General features: G+C 49.7%; 1 protein-coding gene across 1 annotated transcript in view; it reads right to left on the bottom strand.

Annotated features, from left to right (window-relative positions):
* Nuak1 (NUAK family kinase 1) overlaps window positions 1-22828 on the bottom strand; it is a 70724-nt gene extending 47896 nt beyond the window's left edge. Inside the window, exon 1 of the mRNA XM_021174448.2 lies at window positions 22275-22828. Coding sequence (XP_021030107.1) covers window positions 22275-22517 — 243 coding nt within the window. The 5' untranslated portion in view covers window positions 22518-22828. The remainder of the gene's footprint in view (window positions 1-22274) is intronic.
* Between the last annotated feature and the right edge of the window lie 1585 nt (window positions 22829-24413).

A 24413-nucleotide genomic window follows, 5' to 3' on the forward strand; every position in this document is an offset into this window, starting at 1 on the left:
TATATATATATATATATATATATGTGTATATGTATATGTGTGTATATATATATTGGGGCAGGGTCTCTCACTTGAATCCAGAGCTGACAGTGTAAGCTCATCTAGTTTGTCTGCCCGCCCTGTGCTGGGATGACAGGTGGCCCAACATGTCCACACCGCCTTTTATATGTGTGCTGGGGATCCCAATTCAGTTTCTCATGCTTGTACAGCAAACACTTGTGTGCCCACTAATCCACATCCCCAGCCCACGAAACGTAGCTGGTTTCCTCCCAGCCGACAACTGCCTTGAGAAGAAGGTAGAAGGGAAGAGCCTGAGGCTGGTTGAGCCAATAACCTGGAAGACCTCCACCCAATTTCTGATTCCCCTACTGCTATTTAGAACAGGACTGTAGTAAGTCAAAGCTGGACCACTTGTATTTATGGACCTGTGGAAGTTCTAGGGAACCTCTGCGAAGCCAGTATCAGTACTTGGGCCTGTTGGTACTTTCAGGAACTTGCTGGGGAGGTTCTAGGGTAATCGAGTCACATGCTGTTTCCTCGTCTGAAGACGAGGCTGCCCTCAGGTCTAACCTCGGAGGCCAGTACAGGGATGGCATCAGGCTGTGTACAGGATGGAGGAGCAGGGAGAAAGCAAAGAGAAACCAGGGCAGTGTCAGGAGATGCTGGAGGTGTATGGACAGTAGAGTGCCCCATGCCTACCTCCCTAGTAGACAGAGAGGAAACTGAGTCCCAGGGTAGTTAAAGTAAAAGCCCAGGTTCCCAAGCTTCACAATAAAAGGCTACAAGAGAGGGACTAACAGTCCGAGCAGGGAGTTCGGATGTAGAACCTGGCGCACGAAGACTTATTAACATTTACAGGTGAGGCAGGCTCCTGTGGCAGAACTCTTGCATTATTTATAAACTGGGAAAGGAAATGACAGCTCTGTCTGAGCACACTGGCAAAATATGAGTTGTTCCCTCTGATGCCAGGGAGATGCCCTCAGCTGTGGGAGCGGCGGTTTGGTTTGTTTGGTTTTTGTTTGTTTGTTTGTTTTGTTTGTTTTGTTTTTAATTTTTAGTTGAGTGCTCCAAACCTTGTTCTAATTTCTGAAGCCTGGTTGGCTGTTAGACTTGAAGTGTACTGGGGGTGAGGGTGGGGTTGGGGTGGGGCTAGAGGTGGGGTGGGGCTAGGGGGTAGGGCTAGGGAGCAGGGCTAGAGGTGAAGTGAGGGTGAGGGTGGGGCTGGAGCTGGACAGGGGCGGGGATGAGGCTGGGGGTGGGGCTGGGGTGAGGGTGGGACAAGGCTGGGTGGGGCTGCAGTGGGGCTAGGAATGAGGGTAGGGGCACCATTCTTGCCTAATTAACTGCAAATGCTATTTTAAATAGGAACTTGGGACAGCTGCTGAATCAGTGACCTTGGAAACAATGGGCAAAGGACACAAAAGACCAAAGACGCCAAGATCAGTTTCCAAAGATAAAGGAAAATAGTCTACTGAGCTGACCGTGGCTGTGGGGTCCTGAAGATGGTAAAACCCAACAGGCAGAGGCAGGGGGCCGACACATGGAGCTTCAGGACACAAGGACCATGCCTTGGTATGGATGCAGAGGTGCTAGCCAGCTGAGCAAGTTAAGTTGCAGATGCTGCAAGGTAGAGGGACCCTGATGGAGAATATGATGGAGAAGTGAAGGCTTCAGGGACAGGAAGCCACTCCTTCCAGGAAAGCTTTATTTTCTATCTTTATTGTGGATGGTCTTACTGATAAGTAAAGGAAAGATTTGTCAGAAGTTATTTTTAATGCTGACAGAAATCCCTGCTATTAGGAAACATTATGAATAATAGCTACTGTGTGCAAAGTCATAGTATCCTGGTGCTGAAGATGTCACAGGCTTCATCTGTCACCTCAGCCACACCCTCTGGCCTCAGCACCTTTGCTTCTTGCAAAGGGAAGCCCTTGCTGCTTATTATTGAGAACAAATGGGCTGATCCCAGCTCATGCACCTTACAGAAAGGTCTTCAGGTTCCTCAGACCCCTAGTTAGCACTCTACAAGCTTGCCCAGAAATGCTGGTGGCAGTAAAAAGACAATCGCAAGCAATGACAATGTGACCTCCATGGAGTGGCCTTCTCTTGGATTGGCATTTCCTGAAGCCCCACTCCATGGAGACTTAGCCAGTACTACAGCCTTGCTTTCCCACCCCTGAGAAAATCGAGGAAGGGACCTGTGATTATTCTAGGGACTCAAGGAATGGCTTGGGTGGAAGAGTGTGGCCATGTCTCTCTGGAGGCCTGAGCCAGCCATATTCTCAGCCCCCTAGTTAGCACTCTACAAGCTTGCTCAGAAATGCTGGTGGCAGTAAAAGGACAGTCCCAAGCAATGACAATGTGACCTCCATGTATCCTTCTGCGTCCTACCACCTGCAACTGACTTTTCCATCTTTTCAAGTACCCATAGGTCCTGAGACAAAGCCCTATGTTGGACACCTGGGTCCCCTCCCATAGCCTCCCTCACCACTACTCATAAGCTACACAGAGAAACCCTGTCTCGAAAAACAAGAAAAAAAAAAAAAAAAAAAACTCTATTCACATTGAAGACACCTGCAATGGTTTGTTTATGCTTGGCCCGGGGAGTGGCACTATTAGGAGGTGTGGCCTTGTTGGAGTAGGTGTGGCCTCATTGGAGTAGGTGTGGCCTTGTTGGAGTAGGTGTGTCACTGTGGGTGTGGGCTTTAAGACCCTCACCCTAGCTGCCTGGGAGTGTATGCTAGCAGCCTTCAGATGAAGATGTAGAACTCTTAGCTCCTCCTGCACCATGCCTGCCTGGATGCTGCCATGCTCCTGCCTTGATGATAATGGACTGAACCTGTGAACCTGTAAACCAGCACCAATTAAATGTTGTCCTTATAAGAGTTGCCTTGGTCATGGTGTCTGTTCCCAGCAGTAAAACCCTAAGACACCACCTCTACAGCCTATTCAAACCAAATTATAGCACATCCAGGATGGAGCAAATACCCAGCGTATTGTCCATAAAAGAGTTGCCATGAAAATGTACACTAAGGATTTTGAAAGTCAGGTTAAAACACACAAAGCTGCAGTGGGTTGCCCTATTCCACCAACCTGACCACAGCCACCTGCCGCTGAGTCTTCTGTGATGAGTCTCTGAGGCGCTGGATGCCCAGCTGCTCCCAAATCACTTGACTGTGAACTTCCCATCTTTCCATGGAGATGAGGAGAGACCACGCTTGGGGAAGGCTTGGGTGACTCACAGTGATCGCAATGATTACCTTAGTATGCTCCTGGCCCCGAGTACCACTCAGTTCAATCTCTCAACCTCTTGCTCATTAAAGTCTCCCAACAACACTATGCTTCCTCCGTGAACACAAACGAAGCCTGAGGGAGGGTCGGGAATTGCTGGTACAGTTAGGGACAACTGGTAAAGAGCAGAAATGTATTTTGCTAAGCCCAGGGGCCATATTCTTAAACCCTGACCACAGTGACCTTGTGATTGGCACAGTTCCTGCAGACAAGTTAGGTGGTTGGTGAGTGAGCTCAGTCAGAATTTTTGGATGTAAAGATAGATCCACCTGAAACCTTTTCCCAGCTCATAGTTAGGCCACTTCCATCTTAAAATATGCACCCGTGGTTATCCCTTTCCACCGTCCATATGGCCGGTGAAGGCAGATGGGCACAGTCACAAGCAGAAAGGGAGGCGTGGGAGCCATGGCACTACAATGCAATGGCAGGGAGTGCATTCCCTCAGTGAGCCACTGTGGGAAACTGCTCTAGATGAAGCATTGACCTACTTCTGCACAGTGGCCTAGACCTTCCCTTCAGGTGACTTATATACTCTCACCCTCTGTAGCATGCCAGACCAGTCTCAGTTAAAATGAGTTGTGACAGCTTCACTTGCCCAGTACTGATCAAAATGCCACGTTTGGAACTCATCCGGATTCTTCAAACTTCCTCTCATCCATACCTCTGAGGAACACAATAATTTCATTGCACTACTGTGGGATTTCCTTGGGGGAGGAAGATCAGAAAGGGTCGTTTTGACATGTTTTGCATGAAGGTGCGAGATTCTAAATTCTCCAACAAATAAATTTTCTTCACACCTACAAGTTTTTGCCAATGTTGATGCTACCCCACACCAGTTTAAATATAATCAAACAAAGAGAGAAGGGGTGAGTGTTCATAGTCAATTCCTCTAGCATAGCGAGCAAACTATAAGATTGGACCATCATTGTCTTGACGCTGCCTCCTCAAAAGCTATGAGTCTGGAACTTTCTATCAATAGATGAGTTGGGATGAATCCGTCAGGATGGCTATCCTAGGCCTTCATTTCTGCAAGAATGAATCCTTTCTTACTCAACCCTTCTGTCACCAACCTGGTCCAATAACTAACTAGAAGTTACTGGAGTCAGACTTCCCAGATCCCAGGGCACCCTGCATCCATTGCCTTTGTACTTGTGATGAAGGCCATAAACCTATACAGGGGGCCATGTTGTATAAACAACCCACTAAGTATACATCATCCCACTGCACCTTACAGGCCCTTCATGAGATAGGCTATTCTGCAGGAGGACAAACAATCTAAAGGGTTCCCTCATGCTTCCACAGGTCATCCGTCAACACTATGGTTGCAACCCAGATCCTTGGACTCTGGGGCCAGTGTTGCTTCCCCTGGGTCACATGTGTCCCTCAGCATTTTGTCCAGTCTTCGGAGCTACCTGGTAAAGTAGATATTGGCATTATATAACATCTCTTTTCTCTGGAGACCAATGGGAGGGGTCAAGCTATCAAACCATTCCTGAGTTGTGGTGATCTGATCAGGGAGCTAACCAGAACACTTCAGAGTGTGGAGCTACAGAGACTCTCCACCCCAAGCACTGCCTTTGTGACAGTGCTTTGTAAGAACCAGGCCTTCACTGCACAACTGTCAAACCCAGCCACCAAGGGCCAGAGACATCCCAGCAAAGGCCCAGCAAGCTGCACTCTGATGTACCAAACACACAAATACCAATGTTCCCCAGATGTTCTCCATGTAAAACATTTGGTTTGAGACATAGCTCTTCTCTCCCCTCAAACGCTTACATTTGTTTAATGGACTCATACAGTTGGGCTAAAACATCCTGGAGCAGACATCTGAAGCCAGCCTGTCTCTGATGTGAACACCCCATCTGCAGAGAAGATGAAGAAGTAAATAAGACAGTTCATCCCAAGAGCTGGGCTCTAAGCAGGTCATAAAATGTAAGCTATGTGCTGATAATCATGAAAGTTGCTTTCAAGGGTGTTTCTGAGTCGATTTCAGAATTAATCTAAGACTTATGTTCCAGCAGAGACTGGTTGGGCAAGCTAAAGGGGATAACGTCTGCTTCTTACTCCCTCTAAACAACAGCAGTTCAAAATTCTGTCACTTGAGCAACCAGGATGATGGAAGTAGGGAAGGACTATTTTTTCTGGTTTCAATTTTCCAAACAACCATGGCTCCTTAATTACCAAACTACTTACCCCTTAACCCACAGTATAAGACACAAGTGACAGATAGAGAATAGGAAATACACGTGATCTTGAGTCATGGGGCCCTGGTCAGCAACACGCTAACAAGCCGATGACCCCAGGAGCCTGCTCCCCATAAGTTGGCTCATCCAGTGGTTCAAAAACACCAAACTTCACTAGATTCACTCTCAGGACTGACACAGCTCCAACAACTAAATAAGAAGAGAATATATCCCCCCCAGAAAAGCTCCCCAAAGAAATGCCCCAGTGTCCATGCACTGGGACCCTGCAGACAACAGATTTCTCATTAATGTCATTCCAAAAAGTTTAGTCACAGACAACAATGTAGAGAAGCTGGAAAAATGGGATCAGAAACAGCATTTCTGACAGAATTAAGACATGGCGACTACAGGAATAAGGAGATGTCCGGTGAGTAAAGCATTTGCCACACAAGCGTGAAGAAGACCTGGGCTCAGAGCCCTAGAACCCACGTAAAAAGCTGGGCACAGTGGTTTTGAATTTATAAGCCCAGGACTGTAGAGGTGGAGACAGGGGGATCCTGGGGCTTGCTGATCAGGCAGCCTAGCCTAGTCTGTGAGTTCTGGGTTCATCAAGAGACACTGTCTCCAAAAATAAGGGGGGGGAGCTGGAAGGACAACTCGGAGGTTGAGAGCATATATTGTTTTTGCAGAGGACTGGAATTCTGATCCAGGTACCCATGGCAGGCAGCTCACACACACCTGTAACTCCAGCTCCAGGGGCTGAATGTCTCTGGCCTTCTTGGGTACCTGCACATGCTTATATGCACACAAGAAGGCATCTGACACCAACTTTTGCCTGCACACACACACACACACACACACACACACACACACACGTGCGCGCACATGCACACATATACAAAATACACGGGCAATGCATGTACTGCATATGAGTGCACATACAGAGGAAAGCCTACACCTGAGTGTAGCCTAAAACCTGAGTCATGTCAACTAACTTCCCTTTTAATCTTTAATTTCTCTGTCCCATGAACGTTCAAGATTTGAGCAGACAATTTCTTTTGATACAAGAAAAGGAGTACAAGTTGCTGGGGGAGCCCGATAAACTGTGAATAACAGACAGAAAGATCCCAGAAGGCTACCAAGGACCATTCAGACGTGAGCTGAAGGCACCAAGGAAAGGGCTCTGGCTGGTTTCCTTGACCAAGGCTTCCTCAGTGAATGCCTACAGTTTTGAAGAGACTTAGTTCTCCATCCTCCTGGGAAAACACGCATGAACATGCGTGCATCCAGAACTCTAAATTACAGCTCCTTACTATCCCCACATTAAACATCCAGTCTTCTAGTTCCTACATCTCCTTGCCTGCAGCTCGAGGAAGGATGAATGCTCAGGAGCTGTAAGGCTTCTAGGCTTCTCTGCATTCACTTCTGCTTGGTTAGCATCCCAGCCAGGTCAACAGCCTCTGACACTGCAGTCTCCATGCCACGAAACGCAGCCTCCTCTAAGGCCAGGAAATGGTTGGATGATCACTTCCCCCTCATAAGGCTAAAAGGCTGATTTTAGACTTATGTCTACCCGACTGCTGCTAAGAACAAGCAAAACAGTGAGCATCAGAAACCCCCCCACACACACACTACCACATCCATGCAGCCCTGTATACGTTCCAAGCATGCTTATGGTTATTCTTATCAATGCTGCTAACAAACAGATCTATGCAGACATATGTCTAAGAACATTCCCCCAGGCTTCAAACACTAAACCTCAGAGGAAGATGTCAGAGGGCAAAGTGAGAAGGGGCTGAGAGAAAGGAAGCAGCTGCCACCTCCTTTGAGAGGCCGTTTCAGGCCACCCCACTCAAAGAAGTCCCTCCAGACATGCTTCTGCAGCCCCCAGGGAATCGATACTCGCCGGATGGAATTATTTCCCTGAAATAAACAGACAGGCAAAGGTCACTACTTCTGGGGCCTTAGAAAGAAAACAAGCCAGCTGCCGAGTTACGGGCAGCCCATGATGCAACAGGGCAAAGTTTGAACGCCTAGGCCCTGTGGAATGGCTTGGACAACTAGATCCCTATGGGGGAAACATGCTGGTAGCATATGGGAGGTTAATCCTTCTAGGAGCAAGACCAGTGTGACCAGACCTAGATGGGCACATCTTCAGGAGTGCAGGCCCCTGAGCTTCAGTGATGCCCAAACTACAACTGGTATTTTCCACTCTGGAGACATGGAGGGGCTGTGCACAATGACCTGGAGGTCACACCTGCTCAGTCTTTATAAAAGTTATATACCTTGTAAACTAATCAGGGCTGGCACACAGTAGGCCTATAGGAATATCCTCCGAATGAGTTGTGTTCCTTAGGTACAGAGACAGACAGACCTGTGGGGATGGACAGCTATCCAGAGGCGGCCACTGTAGATCACAATGTCCACATGTGTTATTTCTCTAAACAAGCCCTTCCTAAATATACCTGAACTTGCCTCTAAGCGACTGGAAGAAAGTACACATCTGGCATTCCAGAGAGTCTGCGTAAGTACAGAGGCCGTGAGTGGCAGTACCCCAGAGCTTCAGGATACAGATCCACTCACAAGCAGTCTAAGTGTGAACAACAGCCTCCCTTTTCCCTGCCTCAGCTCACCCATTTGTCAAACAGGCCACGATGCTGTGCAGCACTTAAGGCACCTAAGAGGATGAAATCAGATTGGCTATTTAACGTATTTGGAACATCACGGGCATGCAATCGCGCTTATGTAGTTGTTCTCATTGTCACATTGTGTTAGGATAACGTGGAAAGCGAGGGCAGCTCTTATCCCAAGACAAGAACCAAGCATCACGGCTCACCCTGCTTGTTAGAAAACACAGACAGAATAAACTTTGTGCTGGGTCCCCGGACAGTACTGCACTGTCAAGAAGAGCCAACTGTATTCTGCTCCCTTCCCCTTCAATCACTTGAGTAAACTAGTCAACATGCAAATGCTACTAAGTGTCCCAGAGGTTACCCCAATCCAGCTAACCAGACTCTTGTGGCAGGGGTAGGGGTGGGGCAGGGGTGTCACAGAGAATCTGTGGACACTCACAGCTGCATCCTGTCGACTGGCTCGTCCCTCCAGATTTTAAATCTCTATCTGAAATAAGCACCCTAACTAGAGGAGCCTCATCACTGCATCCCAAAGGCTTACACAGTGCCTGACACACAGGACAAAGTCAAAAATATCAGGTAATTCCAGACAAGGGTAACCCTAGATGTATCTATTGAGTTTTTTTTTCAGAAGGTGTGATGCACACACCAAACAATGCTGATACAGGCATTTTCCTGTCCATCTAAAAGCTCATTGAGTATATGCTATTTCCCAGGTCCCCATCTAGACATGATTGGGGCGTGGATACATCAAAACAGTGGAAGAGATACTTAAGAGGCAGTACTGGAAGCTGTGTGGGGTGGCGCAGCCTGTCCCTACCTCATTACCAAGCATTAGGCTCTGCCAAACAGAACTACCTGGACTGGTAGACGACTCCAGCCATACAGGGGCTACTGGCCACTCAAACTGTGGCTTGTGCAACCAAGAAACTGAATCTATCCCTTGATACCATGGCAATTAATCTTAATAATAGATTAACTAATTAATCTATTATTATCTTCATAATAGCCACAGGTGTCCCTCTTTGACAGTGCTGGTCTGGGGCAGATGAGAAAGAAAAACTAGGAGGGAAAAAAAAAAAAAAAAACACGGGCCTCACCATGAACGAAGATGATGCACCATGTGCTATCTCGCCCACTTACGGGATGCCCTGATGTTCCCGGGCAGAGCCAGGTGCGAGGCATTGTGCTCAGGCTGGAGTTTTTATAGCCCATGATCACTTGGGAATGGTACTCAGCCCAGCTAAGCCCCAGGGACTGAAGCTGAGAACACCCCACTGTCAGCCAAGGCTGACTGACTGAGATCTTTGTCCCCTGTCATGCCACTGATGGCCATTGTGTCCTTGGGGAGCACATCCCACTGGGCCAGGATACTGGGCAGATTTTATGAGTTTTCTTCGTGTTAAGCCTAAGCACAAATACAAGCCTCTTAAATTCCTCCAGAAAATTGGTGGCCGATGCAAACATTTCATCAAATTAGAACTCACTGTGTGGCTGGGAGGAATGTCAGGCTGCTGCCACCAGAGAAATGCTAAATATTTATTATAATTTTTTTTCCTTCGTGAGCTGTTTTAAGAAGCAATTGCTTCTTCTAGTTGAAGCAAGGTGGCAGGAAGGAGGGTTTGTTTTGTTTCATTTTGGTTTTGTGTGTGTGTGTGTGTGTGTGTGTGTCTGTGTGTTTGGTTTTTTTGGTTTTTTTTTTGGTTTTTGGGTTTTTTTTTTGTTTGTTTGTTTTTTGTTTTGTTTTGTTTTGTTTTGTTTTTGGTTTGCTTTGTTTGTGGGTTGCAAACGACATCACCAGATCAAGCCATAAAAAGTCCAGCCTGACCCTCTCCTTCTGCTAGCTGCAGCAACAAAGCCCAGCTTCTCTGCTGCACCTCCAGTTATAAAAACAGGGGTTTTCAAAATAAATAAAAGCAACTTTTAAAACCTTTCAAAAACAGTGTTTTTCTGGAAAACTGTTTTTCTTGCACAGCTCAGTGTTTCTCTTCTGAGGCTTCACATAGTCCCAGCACATTCATATCCTGGGATTTTCTTTTCCAGTGCCGGCGGGGTTTGAACTCTGAGTTTTGTGATCTACCACCGATCCACAGCCCCAGCCTTTTCTTGTACTTTTTATTTTTGAGACTGCCGCATTGAATTGCCCAAGTAGGCCTTGAATTTATGATCCTCCTGCCTCCATCTCCCAAATAGCTTGATTACAGGCCAGCCCCATCAGGCCTGGCTTTGAGATTTCATTAGCAAATCAGATGCTGCAATAACTCACAAGCTCAGGTTGCCCATATTTCTCAGCCACGTGGGATGCGTTAGAAGAGAAGGCTGGTGAGAGGCCCTGGGCAGTGGAGTGCGTCTTAGCCTGGAGGAGGATGAGCAGGGGGTACTCTGCTCCTGCTGCACTGATGCAGACAGTAAGCTTCGTGGAAACAGGAACCTGTCTGTCTCAACATCACTGCACCACTGTAGCTGGGGGCAGTGTCTGGCACCACAGGTCTTTCGCAGATGCAGCCAGGAACCCCCTAATTCATGATGGCCTCACCTTGGAATTGCAGCTCTGATTTGGGGACAGTCATTCATTGGTCACTTTCTCCGAGCCTCTACATCCCTGCAAGATATCTTGACCATGATAATTGCACAGGTTCAAGGACAAGAAATCGAGATCAAAATAAGTCACGGGCTGGGGATGCTGCTCAGTAGTAGAGAACTAACCTAGCCTGCACATGGCTCTGGTCCCAAACCCAGCAACCTCCCCCTACCACACACATACTCAAAAAAGAGAGCGGGAGGGAGGAAATGAAAAAAATTACAACCAGGAAAGGACAGGAGGGTAAGGCAGTTTGTGTGTGTGGAACAGGCTTGTCACTCAATAAGGTTTCTGGCCACTAGGATCCTCCCTCTGCCCTTGGACGAGCCTACAAACCCAAGAAAGTGGCTAGCACCCAGTGAGATTTCCACTTAGACCCTCTCCTCTCCAGAATACTGGCCACCAGCTTGCCTGCCCAGCTCTGAGCGTTCCACTTGATTGTCCTGAAACGTGCTCCCTGTTACTAAGATGTAAAGTGGGGCCCTGCCCACCCAGAACAAATGCTTCACCTAGGACAAAGGCATTCAAGTGCTGGGCTCAGACTGCCCCAGTCAAACCAAAGTCTGTTAGCCTCTTCTGCCCACCGCTCTGCTAGTCGAAGACAGTTGGGAAGTACAGGAGAGAGCTGCACTGCTTAGAGGTCCTCTGCAACATTCCTGTTTGCTAGCACCTCTATCCACTAACATTGAGCTCCGAGGAAGCCAAAGAGGCACAGTGGGTATCGCGCAGGCAGTGATGAGATTCTGAGAAATTGAATTAAGGGGTGGGGGCAGAGAATCAGCCCTCTTAAATGCACTCGCAAGGAGGGATTGGGATGGAGTGTAAAGATACGGATCTAGAAATGGCAAGGGTTAGGCACATATTCAAGAGGTTCAGAGAGCTCCTTTAAGCCTACCTACTCCTTCCCAGCGCCCCGTATAGGGGCTTAGCCCACAAAAAAAAGGGTTCAACAAACATTTGAAGAAACATTAATAACCCGTTGCCTGGGAGAGACTTGTCACAAGAAAGAAAATGACTCATTCCTTCTCCTTCTTGGGAAGCAGCGAAAGCTCACCTCACCGTTTAGAGCTCAGGTGGACGTGGGTCGCACTCTCACCCGCACATCCGAGTGATAACTAGTGTGGCCCGGGGTCCCGGCTCCCTCTGTGGCCACATCTCTGAGAGTGTGGTGATGCCCCTCAGGTACTGAGCACAGGCCCTGAGCAGGAGCGACTAGAACCATCCGTCCACCTCTCAGGGTGAAACAGTAGCAAACATATTAGTGAAGTCTTCAAGACATCCCTTCCCCATCCCTCAGCCCTGGGGATCTCACCCCCATCCTATTTGCCAAGGAGTCAACCCATCCCAGAACCCTGACTCCAAATCACTTGGTAAAGCCTAAGGGAGCACAGCCTGTGCGTATTCAAATGCAAAGGCGAGGGCAGGGGAGTCGCTCAGACCAAAGACCCTCTGGACCCCTTGAAGAATATAAACAAGAGTAACATTCTTTCCAGGCACAACCCCCGTCCCCAACCCCAACTAATCACAATCACAATCCCTGCTTACTAGCTGGGTACCATTCTCAGCAAATGAGAATTCTTGTTCTGAATTCTTGTCTGAATGTTCTGAATTCTTGTCACCAGAGGCTATTCATCCCACTACTGCCATCTCATTACCCTGAGGGGACGTGGAAGACATGTTCTCCAGATCTCAGTGGAGACCTACCAAGAAAGCTGGGGTTGCTGTGAGGCAGAGCTGGGGCAGTGAGAAACAGCTGGAGCATCCTTCACTAATCATATTCCGGAAATCCTAGAGCTGATGCGCCTCCCAAGAACACAGTGGTTCTCGACCCTCCTAACACTAGGACCCTTGAATAGAGCTCCTCACGTTGTGGTGACCCAACCATATAATTATCTCATTGCTACTTCATAACTGTCATTTTGTTAGTGTTAAAAATCGTAATGTCAATATGCGACCCCTATGGGGTCACAACCCACAGGTTGAGAAACACTGCAAGAGGTTGTACCTTTGAGGTCATTCTGTCCCTGCCCTTTACAGGTGAAACAAAGTTCCTGAGTAGCAGGGCACCTACTATGTGCACTAAATTGAATGCTGGCTGCCAAATGTGTGGCAACAACTGGGTCCTTATCTTAAGTCCCCTGGGAGCATCCCACCCCTCGCAAAAACCAGCCGCACTATAAGGGGTACAGATTTCCCTCAGAACTCTACATTCTTCTCCTTGACTTGCATGGCCATTCTCACTTCACAGGCAAAGAAACTGTATCTGGACTCTCTTCAGGTTACCAAGTGTATTTCTTATTTCTCATCACAATGAGATCATCGGCCTCCCTGTCACCAGCTGAGCAGACTCCGGTATGAGTGTCCTTTGGTTCCCAGGGCAGAGCACAATGACAGCCAGCAAGAATACACTCTAGCTTCTGAAGTCAGAGGACTGTGTGGGAGATGGGGCAGTGGCTCAGCAGTTAAGCGCATGGGCTGCTCTTCCAGAAGATCTGCGTTTAGTTCCCATCACCCACAGGGAGGCTCGCAACCATCAGTAACTCTAGTTCTAGGGGGATTCAGCGCTCTCTTTTGGCTTCTACTGGTCCTGCACACAGGTGGTATACAGGCATGCATGCAAAACACCCATATATTCACATAATGTTTTTAATTTTTAATCTTATATAGTTTTTAAAGGCCCCTGTAGTCCTTGAGCCACACTGCTGGTTAGAGCCTGGGAAAGAGGACCATTGTAAGAACTAAGCCCTTTTCTAAATTGCCATCCAAAAGAATGGAAGTTGAGCCACCGAGTCCCAACTCCGCCCCTTCAGGAAAGGAGCTAACAAAATCTTCCATAGCCTCTTCTCAGTACCTTCCTGATAGAAGTCTCAGTATCACTAACTAAAGTAGACGGAGCGGGATTCCTCTCTCCAGCTGAAAGGCCGGTCATGATGGCATCTTTTTTTTCTAGACGTACACTAACTCCAAGGTCCAGCAAGTTTAGAGTTCCTCAAACACTTGATTTACAAGGTGGGGAGAGTGTCTTGGAAACCTCAAAGACAACTTCTGCACCTAGAGCCTGCCCACTCCACAGAGCTGATCAGTGGAGCTTCCCCTCCCCCCCAGACAGGGGACAGAAGGCTGGGACCTCCAGAGGAAGCCTGGCAGCTCAGGAACAGCCCAGGGACCTCTAGAGGAAGCCTGACAGCTCAGGAGCAGCCCAGGGACCTCCAGAGGAAGCCTGACAGCTCAGGGCAACCCAGCCAAGGTATATGCAGAGCTCCCAAGAAGTGAGCAGCAGGTAAGAAGGAAGCAGGCTGTGGACAATTCAGTCTCCTCCTCTCTCCAACCACACAGAAGCAGACTGGCGAGCCAGGCTGCAGTCCTGACAAGTCTACTTTCTGCTTGCTAGATTCTAAATTCCAGGTATCTCAATGGCATGAATTAACCACAATGTCCCCACAGTGTTGGTTAGGCTCAGTTTCAGTACACTTGAAACACTCCAGGTGACTGCTGGGTGGGAGGGAAGAAAGGCCCATGATTCCACATCAGCCAGGGCAGGGATGTCATCCTCAGACTGGGAAGAATGGGTCAGCTACAGCTACTTCCTGGGTTCGCCAAGCAGGGATGTGCGTGCCCTGCAGGCACAGGCTGCCAGGCAAAGGAATAGACGGTGTCTTAGACTGGCACTACCTAGCAGTGTGGATGGCACCGTCACCATACCAGGCAGTAGGCTTAGCTGCATCATCTCATAGGATCCTCTCAATAAGCCATCAGACAAGTTCCATCATGAGTTCCTGCTGAGAAAGAGGGAAGCAGAAGCTGAAGTAGGGTAACCCACCCAAGGTCACCTTGCTATCAAGGACTGGGCTAAGACATAGGGGATAAGGATACAGACAGTCTATCTCCAAGATGTGTGTGTGTGAGTACATGTGTGTATGTGTGCATATGTGTGTATGTGCATATGTGTATGTATATATGTGTGTCTTGTATGAGTGCACATGCATGTATATATGTATGTGCATGTGTGTGCAAATGCATATGTGTATGTGTGTGCATGTGTGTATTTGTATGTGTGTGCACATGCATGTATATAGGTATCTGTATCTGTATGTGTGCCTGTGTATGTGTGTGCATGTGTGTGTGTATATGTGTATTGTGTATATGTATGTGTATGTGTGTGTGTATTGTGTCTGTGTGTGTGTCTGTATATGTGTGTATGGTGTATATGTGTATATATGTGTGTATATGTGTATGCATGTTCATGTGTATATGTATGTATGTGCATGTGTGTATATGTGTGTGCATGTGTGTGCTTGTGTGCATGTGTGTGTATGTGAGTATTGTGTGTATGTGTATATGTGTGTATGTGTGTGTGTGTGTGTGTCCCGAGGCAAGCAGGATGCCACCATCTACTTCATACATACAATGAGTGTATTGCAGGTTTGACATCTCAGAGGCCTGACAGACATGGCCTTCCCCAGTCATCCCCACCCCTTGCCCCAAAGTCCCACGTTTTTCAAACAGCAGTTTTCTTGAAATATGACCTTCAATTCCCTCATTCCCTCTCAGTACACAATTTGGGGCTTTCTCAAGGTTTGTGCAATTATCATTACCATTGTAAAACATTTCCAACTGCCCCACACACACACACCAATTAAACATACCAGTTAGCAGCTATTCTCCTTCTCCTGCCAAGTCCACCATCGGCCCTGACAATCACTAATCTCTCTGTCCCTGTGGACTGGCTCACTTTGGGGACTTTCTTAACTGGCTTCTTTCACTTAGCACGGTGTCTTCACAGTTGTTCCACGCTGTGGCATGAAGCCCTTTGTTTCTTTTCCTTGCTGAATAGCATTCCACAAATACTCAATAGCTGAGATGATGCAGGAGATCACAAGACTGTCGTACGTAAACTGAACACACCACGTTGCATGTATCCATTCACAGGGAGGGGATCCTTTGTGTGCCTTCCACTTAGGGGAGCGTAGAGATGATGCTGTTCCAGCCCTTTGTGGACACACTTTATGCGGACATGTGTTTATGTTTCTCCTGGGGAGACCTAAGAGTGAAATCACCCAGCCCTACTTTTTACATACAGTCAAAAGTGTACGGAGGAATCTTGCCATGAAGCCAACATCTGGTTGCTCCTGGGCTGTTTCCAGGGAATTTTATCAAGTCAGCCAGACTCCACTCACGGGTGGGTCATCTGGCCCGGCCCCTCCTCTCCTGGGGCCTTGGGTCTTCCCAGTGTTGCACTTGCCAGTGTCGTCTGGACCTGCACTCACTGTGATAAATGCATTCTGCTTTAAAGCAGATACTTCACAGATCATAACTTACAGATGCTCCGAGACTTTCATGTGGGGAAGACGAATGAGAGTTCAGCTGTCTGACTCTGGAGCCACTGAGGACAGGAAGCCGCAGCCAGGAACCCGACAAAGCCCTGGATATACGTCTCTCCCTGACGAATGCGTGAGCCAATGTAACAGCAAAGGAATTTGTGCAGGGAGGGGTCTGCCTGTCTCTGCCGACTTCCCCCTGCTCACCGTGCATCTCCAGTCTTGTGTCTCCTTGCCAAGTAATGCAAACGTTCCCAGGGTCAGGGAAGATAAGCCTCAGTTCCACACCTCTCCCATACTCCTTGTTCCATCCTACAGGCCTTGGTTGGGGGGCCTACTCCGAGCTTGGCGCTCAGCAAGGCCTCTCTGGTGGGCGGCAGTGTGAGATAGGTTCAAGACAGTTAGACAGGGTGTGACAGATGAGAAAACCTTGACTAAGCTGCTTAACGCTTGCTACATCCTAAGAGGAAGGAGATAAGAAATCCTGGCACAACGTGGATGCCTTTTTCACTACAGGCTAAGAAAATGAACTTGTTTACCCATGGAGTGCACCCCGTCCCCACCTTCAGGAGCACGTTATTTGGGGCACAAAGAATGCAGCGTGTGTCCAGGTGAGGAGCTCCTTGGTCTGAGTCATTAAAGCATCCAAGAAGCCACACCTCACCATCCTCGGCCCATCTCTCTCCCAAGATGCTTCCAGCTCTTATCTCCTCCCAGGCAACTCTTGGGAAACTCGCCCTGCTCCCCAACACCCCAGCTCTCCAGGTCCCCAGGCTCCTGAGACCCACATCCAGGGACAGCTTCAGCAGAACTTGGCTTCCCCTCCTCTGAGCTGGTAAGGAATGCCAGCTAAGTGCTTCGGTGATGGAGAGCGTGCAGGGCAGGTCTGCCTGTCTGCAGACTTTCTGCTTCCATTCATTCCTTACCAGCCATGCCTTCTGTTGCCAAACAACTTCCAATGCCTTCTGAGGTCACGGGCACTAACCTATAATCTCTACCCATCTGTGATAGTCCTTCACTCCGTGAATCTGCCTCTGGTGGCATCCTAGAAGACTTGGTTGTCTCAGCCCTGCCTCTGCATTCACTTCCTGAACTACAGTGAGAACCAACTTCATAAAAGAGTCAGCCCACGGTACCACTGGCAAAGAGGAATGTCCAGAGTCACCAGCTGCGTGACATAAAGAAGGCTCTTAATTTCTCCAGCAGCAATAGGTTGCCAAACACACTTAAGAGATGCTATCCAGCTGTGACCCTCAACTCTTCACCAAAACCGATCCACTAGAACGAACTTAGAGGTGAGGGTCAAACTAGGGAACATGTATGGAAAGTTCTAGGCTCAGTATGGCACACCTCATGGTTTCAGAACCATCTCCTGGTGGCAGCTGAGAGGTGATTCAGTTGGTCTGTTCCTTGTGCAGGTAGGAGGACCTGAGTTTAGTCTCCAGGTGGGACACACTCTTGTAATTGTGGCACTGGAGAGGTAGAGGCAGGTAAGCCCCTGGGTCTGGCCAGCCAGTCTGCTACTCTGCCAACTCCAGGCCAGAGAGAGGCGCCCTCAAACAACAATGTGAATAGTGCCAAGGAAATGACACCCAAGGGTTTCCTCTGGTCTCCACAGGTTCACCGGGATAAATGTGTGTGCAGCCACAGGCATACTATACACACAGACATAAGAACACAAACCCACACTTTAAATAATTTCTCCCTCCCCCCCGCCCATACACACTCTCACACACAGAGACACACACAGAGAGACATGCACACTCTCTCACACAAAGACACACAGAAACACACACAAAGAGACATATACACCCATCTCTTTGGTACACACACATCTTCTCTTATACATGCATGTGCACACATACTTTCATATTCTCTTACACAGACTCTCACACACACTTTTACATATTCTCTTTTTCTCTTTCACACACACACACTTACTTTTATTCTCTCACACATACCCTCACACACACACACACACACACACACACACATTCTCTCTCACACACACATACTCACATACACACACATACATCCTTGCATATTCTCACACACAGGCATGCACACATACAATCACATACAGTCTGTCTGTCTGTCTGTCTGTCTGTCTGTCTCTCTCTCTCTCTCTCCTGGATGTAACTGCAGGAACAAGCGCTTCTTTCTGGGATCAGCTCACTTTGATGAACTAAGCTGCCCTGAGCTCCTGCTTGCCTCCCCTGAAATGATGACAGCCTCCAGGGAGTGGGATGCCTGGCCGTGGAACAGTTTCCCCCACCTCTTCTAGAAGACAGGAAGCTCCTTACTCACGCATGGTTCCACCCTGAACACGAGACCGTGTGTGGCAGACAGTCTGAAACCCCAGTCACCCCGCCTAACAGAATTCATTCACTGTTTCTAGGTTGGCTTCACTTCTGCTACGATACGTCCCAAAGGAATGAGGACCGCGTCTTTAAACAAGAACAGACATCCCTGAATCAGGTTTCTTCACCTAAGCTCACTCACTTCAGGTGTGAAAAAGTCAACTAAAATTTCTGGAACAGGTTGGGATGACACATTGGCCAAGATCTCTGATACCCTGGAAACTAAGCTTGAATCGTGGCTCTAACAGGGTACCTCAGCCACTGTGCCCATGCATAACCCGGTTGGCAGGCCAACTTGTTTGTATAGCTCTCAGACGTGCCGTTTGCCATTGCTGGGTTGGGGGGCAATTGCTTTTGGCAAGAGATATTCACTCATGATATTCACTTTGGTCAAAACACTCCTCCAAAAGCTGTTTGCCATTTGGGTTCAATTTTTTGTTGTGTTATGTTTGTTTTAGCAATACTCTGTGTGCCCTAAAGGTCCAAGAAACTGGATCCCAAAAAGTACATGCCCTATGATGACCCCAAAGTTCATCCCACAGCCTGTCCAAAACTTCACCCAAACAAAGGTTGTGAAATAAAGGGGGCCCAAATTCAACCCTGTAGAAACACATTCAGATCCTATCTGGACCTTGTCTTGCCCTCCTATGCATGCCTGTGCCTCCCTAATTAATGTAATTACCCTGGCAAAGCGAGTAGCTCCTTTGCCCCGACTCTGCAAGACCCGAGGCTAATTGCCCAAAGTAACCTGTCTCTCCAACAGCCTTAAAATCTAGATGAAATCATCAATGAGAATACGGAAGACAATCGATCCACCAGGAAGAGACACCAGAATGTCTCATTTTCCCTTTTGACACCTGACATTAGTTACTTCTGCAACTCCCAAAAGCCAAGAAGTTGGTACTGTGGCCATCTAACTTTCCAGCTGGGGAAACTGGCACTTCACAGTTAAATAGCTTCCCTGAGGCTCCAGTGCCAGTAGGGGCTACGTAAAGATTCTGCATGCCATCCAGGGCTCTGAGCCTGTCTGTAAGACTGTCCCAGTGTTAGGCTTATTGTCTTGAGCAGCTGGGAGTTCCTGCCTTCCATGCTCAAGCTGTGGCTGTAAGACCACATTTGGGAATGAGGAAAAGGAGAGAGCGGGACCATGCAGAGGATTGAACCAGCTGGCCCCTAGCTCCTGACCAAGGTCTCTTCAAGGCGTTGAAGGTAATGCCTTCTTGAGAGCTACAGTGACTGTCCTCTGTGAGCAGGACCCCTACTTCAGGCAGGAATGCTGAGTTTCCAAGCATTTACATCGATACCCAGCCTCTGAGCAATGCAATCAGGACAGGTGAGCATCCTTGCTCCTATATGAGAGCTGCTCTCAAACGGGGCTGGAGGAAAGCATCCATAGGAGATCCACCCAAAGCCAGAGCAGGCAGAATCAAGTCGGTGTTTCCCTGAGCCTCCTCAGCGGAAGCTAGGAGGCAAGCCGAGGTAATCGCAGAAAATGTTTTGCTGCTCTTGACACGGAGTCACCAAGCACCAAGTGGGCAAGCGCAATGCTGACCAATATTCTTCTGTTTTGCTTTGGGGTTTGCTTCTATTATCTTCTATTCAGACAGACATGGGGAATTTTCCACCTGACAATTCTCATTCTTCACTTGAGCCTGTCTGCCATCTGTGAACAGCTCACTCATCGAGGAGGATCCAGGCCCCAGGAGGACTTCTTGCCCCGCCCCCAGACCTCAGGTTCCAATCTGTTAAAAGGGAGGGTTCACTAGAGGGTCTTGCTAACATTTTCAACTTAGCTCTCAAGTAGAAAACAAACCCATGGAGAAGTGAAGCCGTTTGGTAACTGTCAGTTCCTGGGCCTGGATTCTACTGCCAGCTTCAAAAATCTTTACATAATTTTTTGAATAAAACGAGAGATTTCGCTGAAATTAACAGCACAATGGGAGGGAGGGTGAACCAGACAATAACAGCTGACTGACTGACTGGTCTTGCCGAGGAGAAATGAGCCTCTGTCGTTCTCTGGGCGCCCCCTAGTGGCCATGAGGCTAAATCCTGGCAAAATGTTTCCAGACACCCACCAAAGAGGAAGGCAGGCGCTTGCCTACCAAGCAAGTCTAACCCAGCCTGTGGATCAGACAGCTAGAAGAACGCCTGCCTGACTGGAAGCCACAATGGAGCTCAGCGGGCAAGCATATGCCACAAAGACTCCAAGCCTGGCTGAGCTGACTCACGAGCACTTAGGTGTGAGAATGTGAGGGTCCCCACCACAGATTCCAGGCCTGCCCTCCCCACCTCAACCCTTCACATCTTCAACCTGCACCTCAGACAGCGCCTGTTTTTCATTATCCTGCTTCCCAACTTACCAGCACGATTCTTCATCAGCTATTAAGACAACCAGGGAAAGGAGCTACGCTAAGTTTCTGCTTATTCAACGTCCAGCCTGGGGAGTGTCACCTCAGAAGAAATGCATGAATGAGCGTGTTTCTCGGGCTCTTCATCGGCAGTGAATCTCTCCAACACACACACACACACAGAATTCTCAGTCTAGAAAGCAAAGGGCACCTGCGCGATTGTCATAAAATTCGTGTATGGCAGAGAAGTTTATTTTAAGAACCCAAATCCCTATCTCCAACTCATTGATAACAGACGTTTTTAAAGATGATAACGCAAGTCAGCATGGGCAGTGAGTCTGAGAAGCGGAGGGGCTCTGCAGCTGGCCACATAGTTGAGATTACGAGAGCAAACCTTGCTGACCGCAATCAGTTTCCACGGAACCGTCTCTACACAAATATAAAAGAAATACTACCAACACACTGACAGTTCGCTTTGCCCTCCCTGTAGCTACTGGTTAGGTTTATAAGCAACAGCATCCTCCCCCAGCCACCCCTCCAGTACCCCGAAAAACTGCACACACGAGAAGCGTCATAGTTTCTGACTTTGGCCCTAAATCGATTAAAGTACATCTGATATGCTTTAAATCAAAGAACCATGTGCATTTCTGCCATACACCACACAAACTCTTTCTGCAAGAGTCAGTCACTTTGAACCCAACTCTAGCCACAACCAGTGTGGATTTCAAGGGCCTGTTCTGCAGAGGGGGGAACCGACAACAATCCAAAGCTGGGACAATACTGAGCCCCCGAGGCACCTGGCAGAGCTTCAGCTGTACTGGGGGCGGCTGGCCAGACCCCTTGAACAATTTAGTAGTCCTGAAGCCAGGACTTGGTAAGGCAAGCGAGCCTGCTGCAAATCAGCTCTGGGACTGAATGGCCACCCCTGCCAGGGACATGCCATGCTTGCCAGAGACCCGGAATGCAAACTGTCAAGAAACCTCAGACATTCAGTCGAGGCTTTTAGGTTTGATAGACAGGAGGAGTCTGTCGCCTTTTGCAGCAAGAGCAGCATCAGGATAAGCAAGCATCCCAGTTGGAAAGGAGAAGTGGGACTGTAGGTAGATGGGAAAGAAGCGGGGGTCCTGAGCAACTAGAGGACACCACACTTGCGAGCCCAGCTTCATGGCTGAGAATGTAGGTCTTTTTGGAGTTTGTACAAATAAGGAACTCCCGGATAAGGTTTGAAGGTGTGTCTTTGGGGAAGACCCCATGTTCTCAAAGCTGCAAAATGTTTGTGAATCCTAAACACTACTTTGCTAGCTGGGGTTTAAAAAAAAAAAAAGGTGGAGGGAGAGAAGCCCCCAAAATATGTGCAGACAAGATGTAACAAGTGTTTTCGGAGATATATACCTGAGTCACAGGGTGCTGAAAGGAAAGTGAGGAGTCTGACTGGGGGCTTCTGCTGAAACCCTTCCAGTGAAGGGAGCCCCGGTGGCGTGGTGCCCCCCCCAGACCGTCTCCCCCTCTTGGGCCACCACGGAACCAGCCCGAACCCCTCCAGGAATTTCCCTTACTCACCACTCGGCCTGAAAACCTCTCGGTGGCTCTCTTGACTTTGCCGTAGGTACCTTTGCCCAAGGTCTCTTGCAGCTCATAGCGATGCTTCAAGTTGTGTTTGTGGTGATGTCGCTTCACCCCGTGCGGCTTCCTGGGCTCCACTGGGGCTGCAGTCGCCCCGGCCACCGCCTCCAGAGGAGAGCCGGGCAAGCCGGTCTCTACAGCAGGGCCATCCCCTGCCGCGGACACTGCCGCCCCTTCCATGACCAAGCGCAGGGCGAGCCGAGCTGGAGAGGGCAGGTCCCAGCACAGGGGCTCTGGGTGGTCCCCACCGAGGGAAACCGGGGTGCGTTCAAGGTCGCCCCCGCAGCAGCATTGCTGAGACGACCCGACCTGGCTCTGGCAGCCGCCGGGGCACTAGCGGCGGCGGCGGCGGCGACTGCACATCTGGCGTCCCGGGCGCGCACGCTCGGCGCACCGCCCCCTGGCCGGCCGCGGCAATCTGCGGAGCGTCCGGCGAGGTGGCAGCGGTGTCAGGGGAGGCGGTGGTGTTGGCGAGAAGGAGGGGAGAGGGTGGCTCCGCGCGCTGGAGAGGAGTGTTATGTGGGGCGCCGCGCCCCCCGCCCCCGCGCCGGGAGGACGCGCAGACGGGGCGGGGCGAGAGGGGAACGCGGGGCGGGCGCCCGGGTGTCCCCACCTCCGCGCCGGGCCACCGAGCAGGGAGGGGGCGGGGTGCGTGTCGTCGTTCACTCTTTGTGCGGCGCGGCGCAGGCCGGGGCGGCGGCCGGGCTGCTTTGTCTTCGCCGGGAGGGGACGCAAGGTCCCGGGTGGGTCTAGGTGGAGGGGTTGGGGATCGTCAGTGCTCTTGTCCCCTCCCTGAGCGTCCCGCACTCACCCTCCGGAACTACAGCTAGCTTGGGCCGATCGGCCTCGGATAAAGCTCGCGGGGCCCCGAGGCCGCAGAGGCGACAACGCACAAAGCCAGGCTCACGCTCTGTGGCCCGGGGCTGCAGCCTCCCGGGCCACCCTTCTTCATGTTTGTTATGGTGTGGCGGAGGCCGCCAGGCTCGCTGGAGCTGGGGGAGGCTGGGTTGAAAGGAGGCCCAGCGGTGTTGGGTTACCGGCGGTGAGTCACAGTCCCCTCCAGCCGCCGAGGCCCTGCAGGCCCCCAGCTCCGGCACGGTCAGGGCAGGGCCCTACTGGAGCAACCGCGGAGCCTGGAAAGTCCCCGAGAGGGATGCTTCAGGACCCCGGCTCTCTCAGGGAGAAAGGCGGAGTCAGGAACGAAGGGAGGCTCGAAGGAGGAACCCGGCCTTTCTCCAGGGCTCCGATCTCCCGGTAAAGTTCGGGAGTCCAACAGGGACCGTACCACCTAAGAGGAGGGAAGTGGGGGCCTGGATGGAGCTGGGTCCCCTGAGCTGCCCAGCACCATTGGGAAGACCCCTTTCCGACAAACCATGGCTCTGAGATAAGCCAAGGCCTTGGCCTACTGAGCAGTTCCTTGTCCAAGCCAGAGGCCACTTGCAGGCCTCTTGACCCCCTCAGGCGATGGGAATTTTCCTTTGACTAAAAAGGCCAGATCTCACCCCACCAGGTGAAGGTCAGGCCGGAAGGCCTCCCAGCAAGGCTGCCCTGGTTCTCCTGAGATGAAGGAAGGAAAAATAAGACATGAAAAAATTAAAGGTATCTTGAGAAATTTTTAAAGTAATTTCACATAAATTACATTGTTCCACACTACGGTGGGAAGACGGACCAGGAAGAGCATCTGGTGTGGTCTGCAAGTACTGGCACTTCCTTCTGCAGCCCTCAGGTTCCTCCCACCCTCCAAATTCCTTGTCTCCACTCCTGTCTACTTCTCACCTTACAATGGACTCTAGCAACAGCCTGTCTTCTTGAGACGCCCCTCGCCCCCACCCCTGTTGCCAGAGTCATGGCCTGAAACACACCCATTATGGGCCCTCACTCCTCCGCTCAGTTCTGGACTTGATAATGGTCTTATCTCCAAACTTTATTTACTTATCTTACTGATGCCTGAAACCCTCCGCCGGTCCCTGCCTACCTTAAAAGCACTCACATAAGACAAAAAAACGCAAAGACCATGCTCCAATCTATTAGTTCCACCAGCCCTTTCAGGGACACCCTCTCCTTCCCCTCCCCCTA

This window comes from Mus caroli, chromosome 10, assembly GCF_900094665.2.
Source record: "Mus caroli chromosome 10, CAROLI_EIJ_v1.1, whole genome shotgun sequence".
Lineage (NCBI taxonomy): Eukaryota > Metazoa > Chordata > Mammalia > Rodentia > Muridae > Mus > Mus caroli.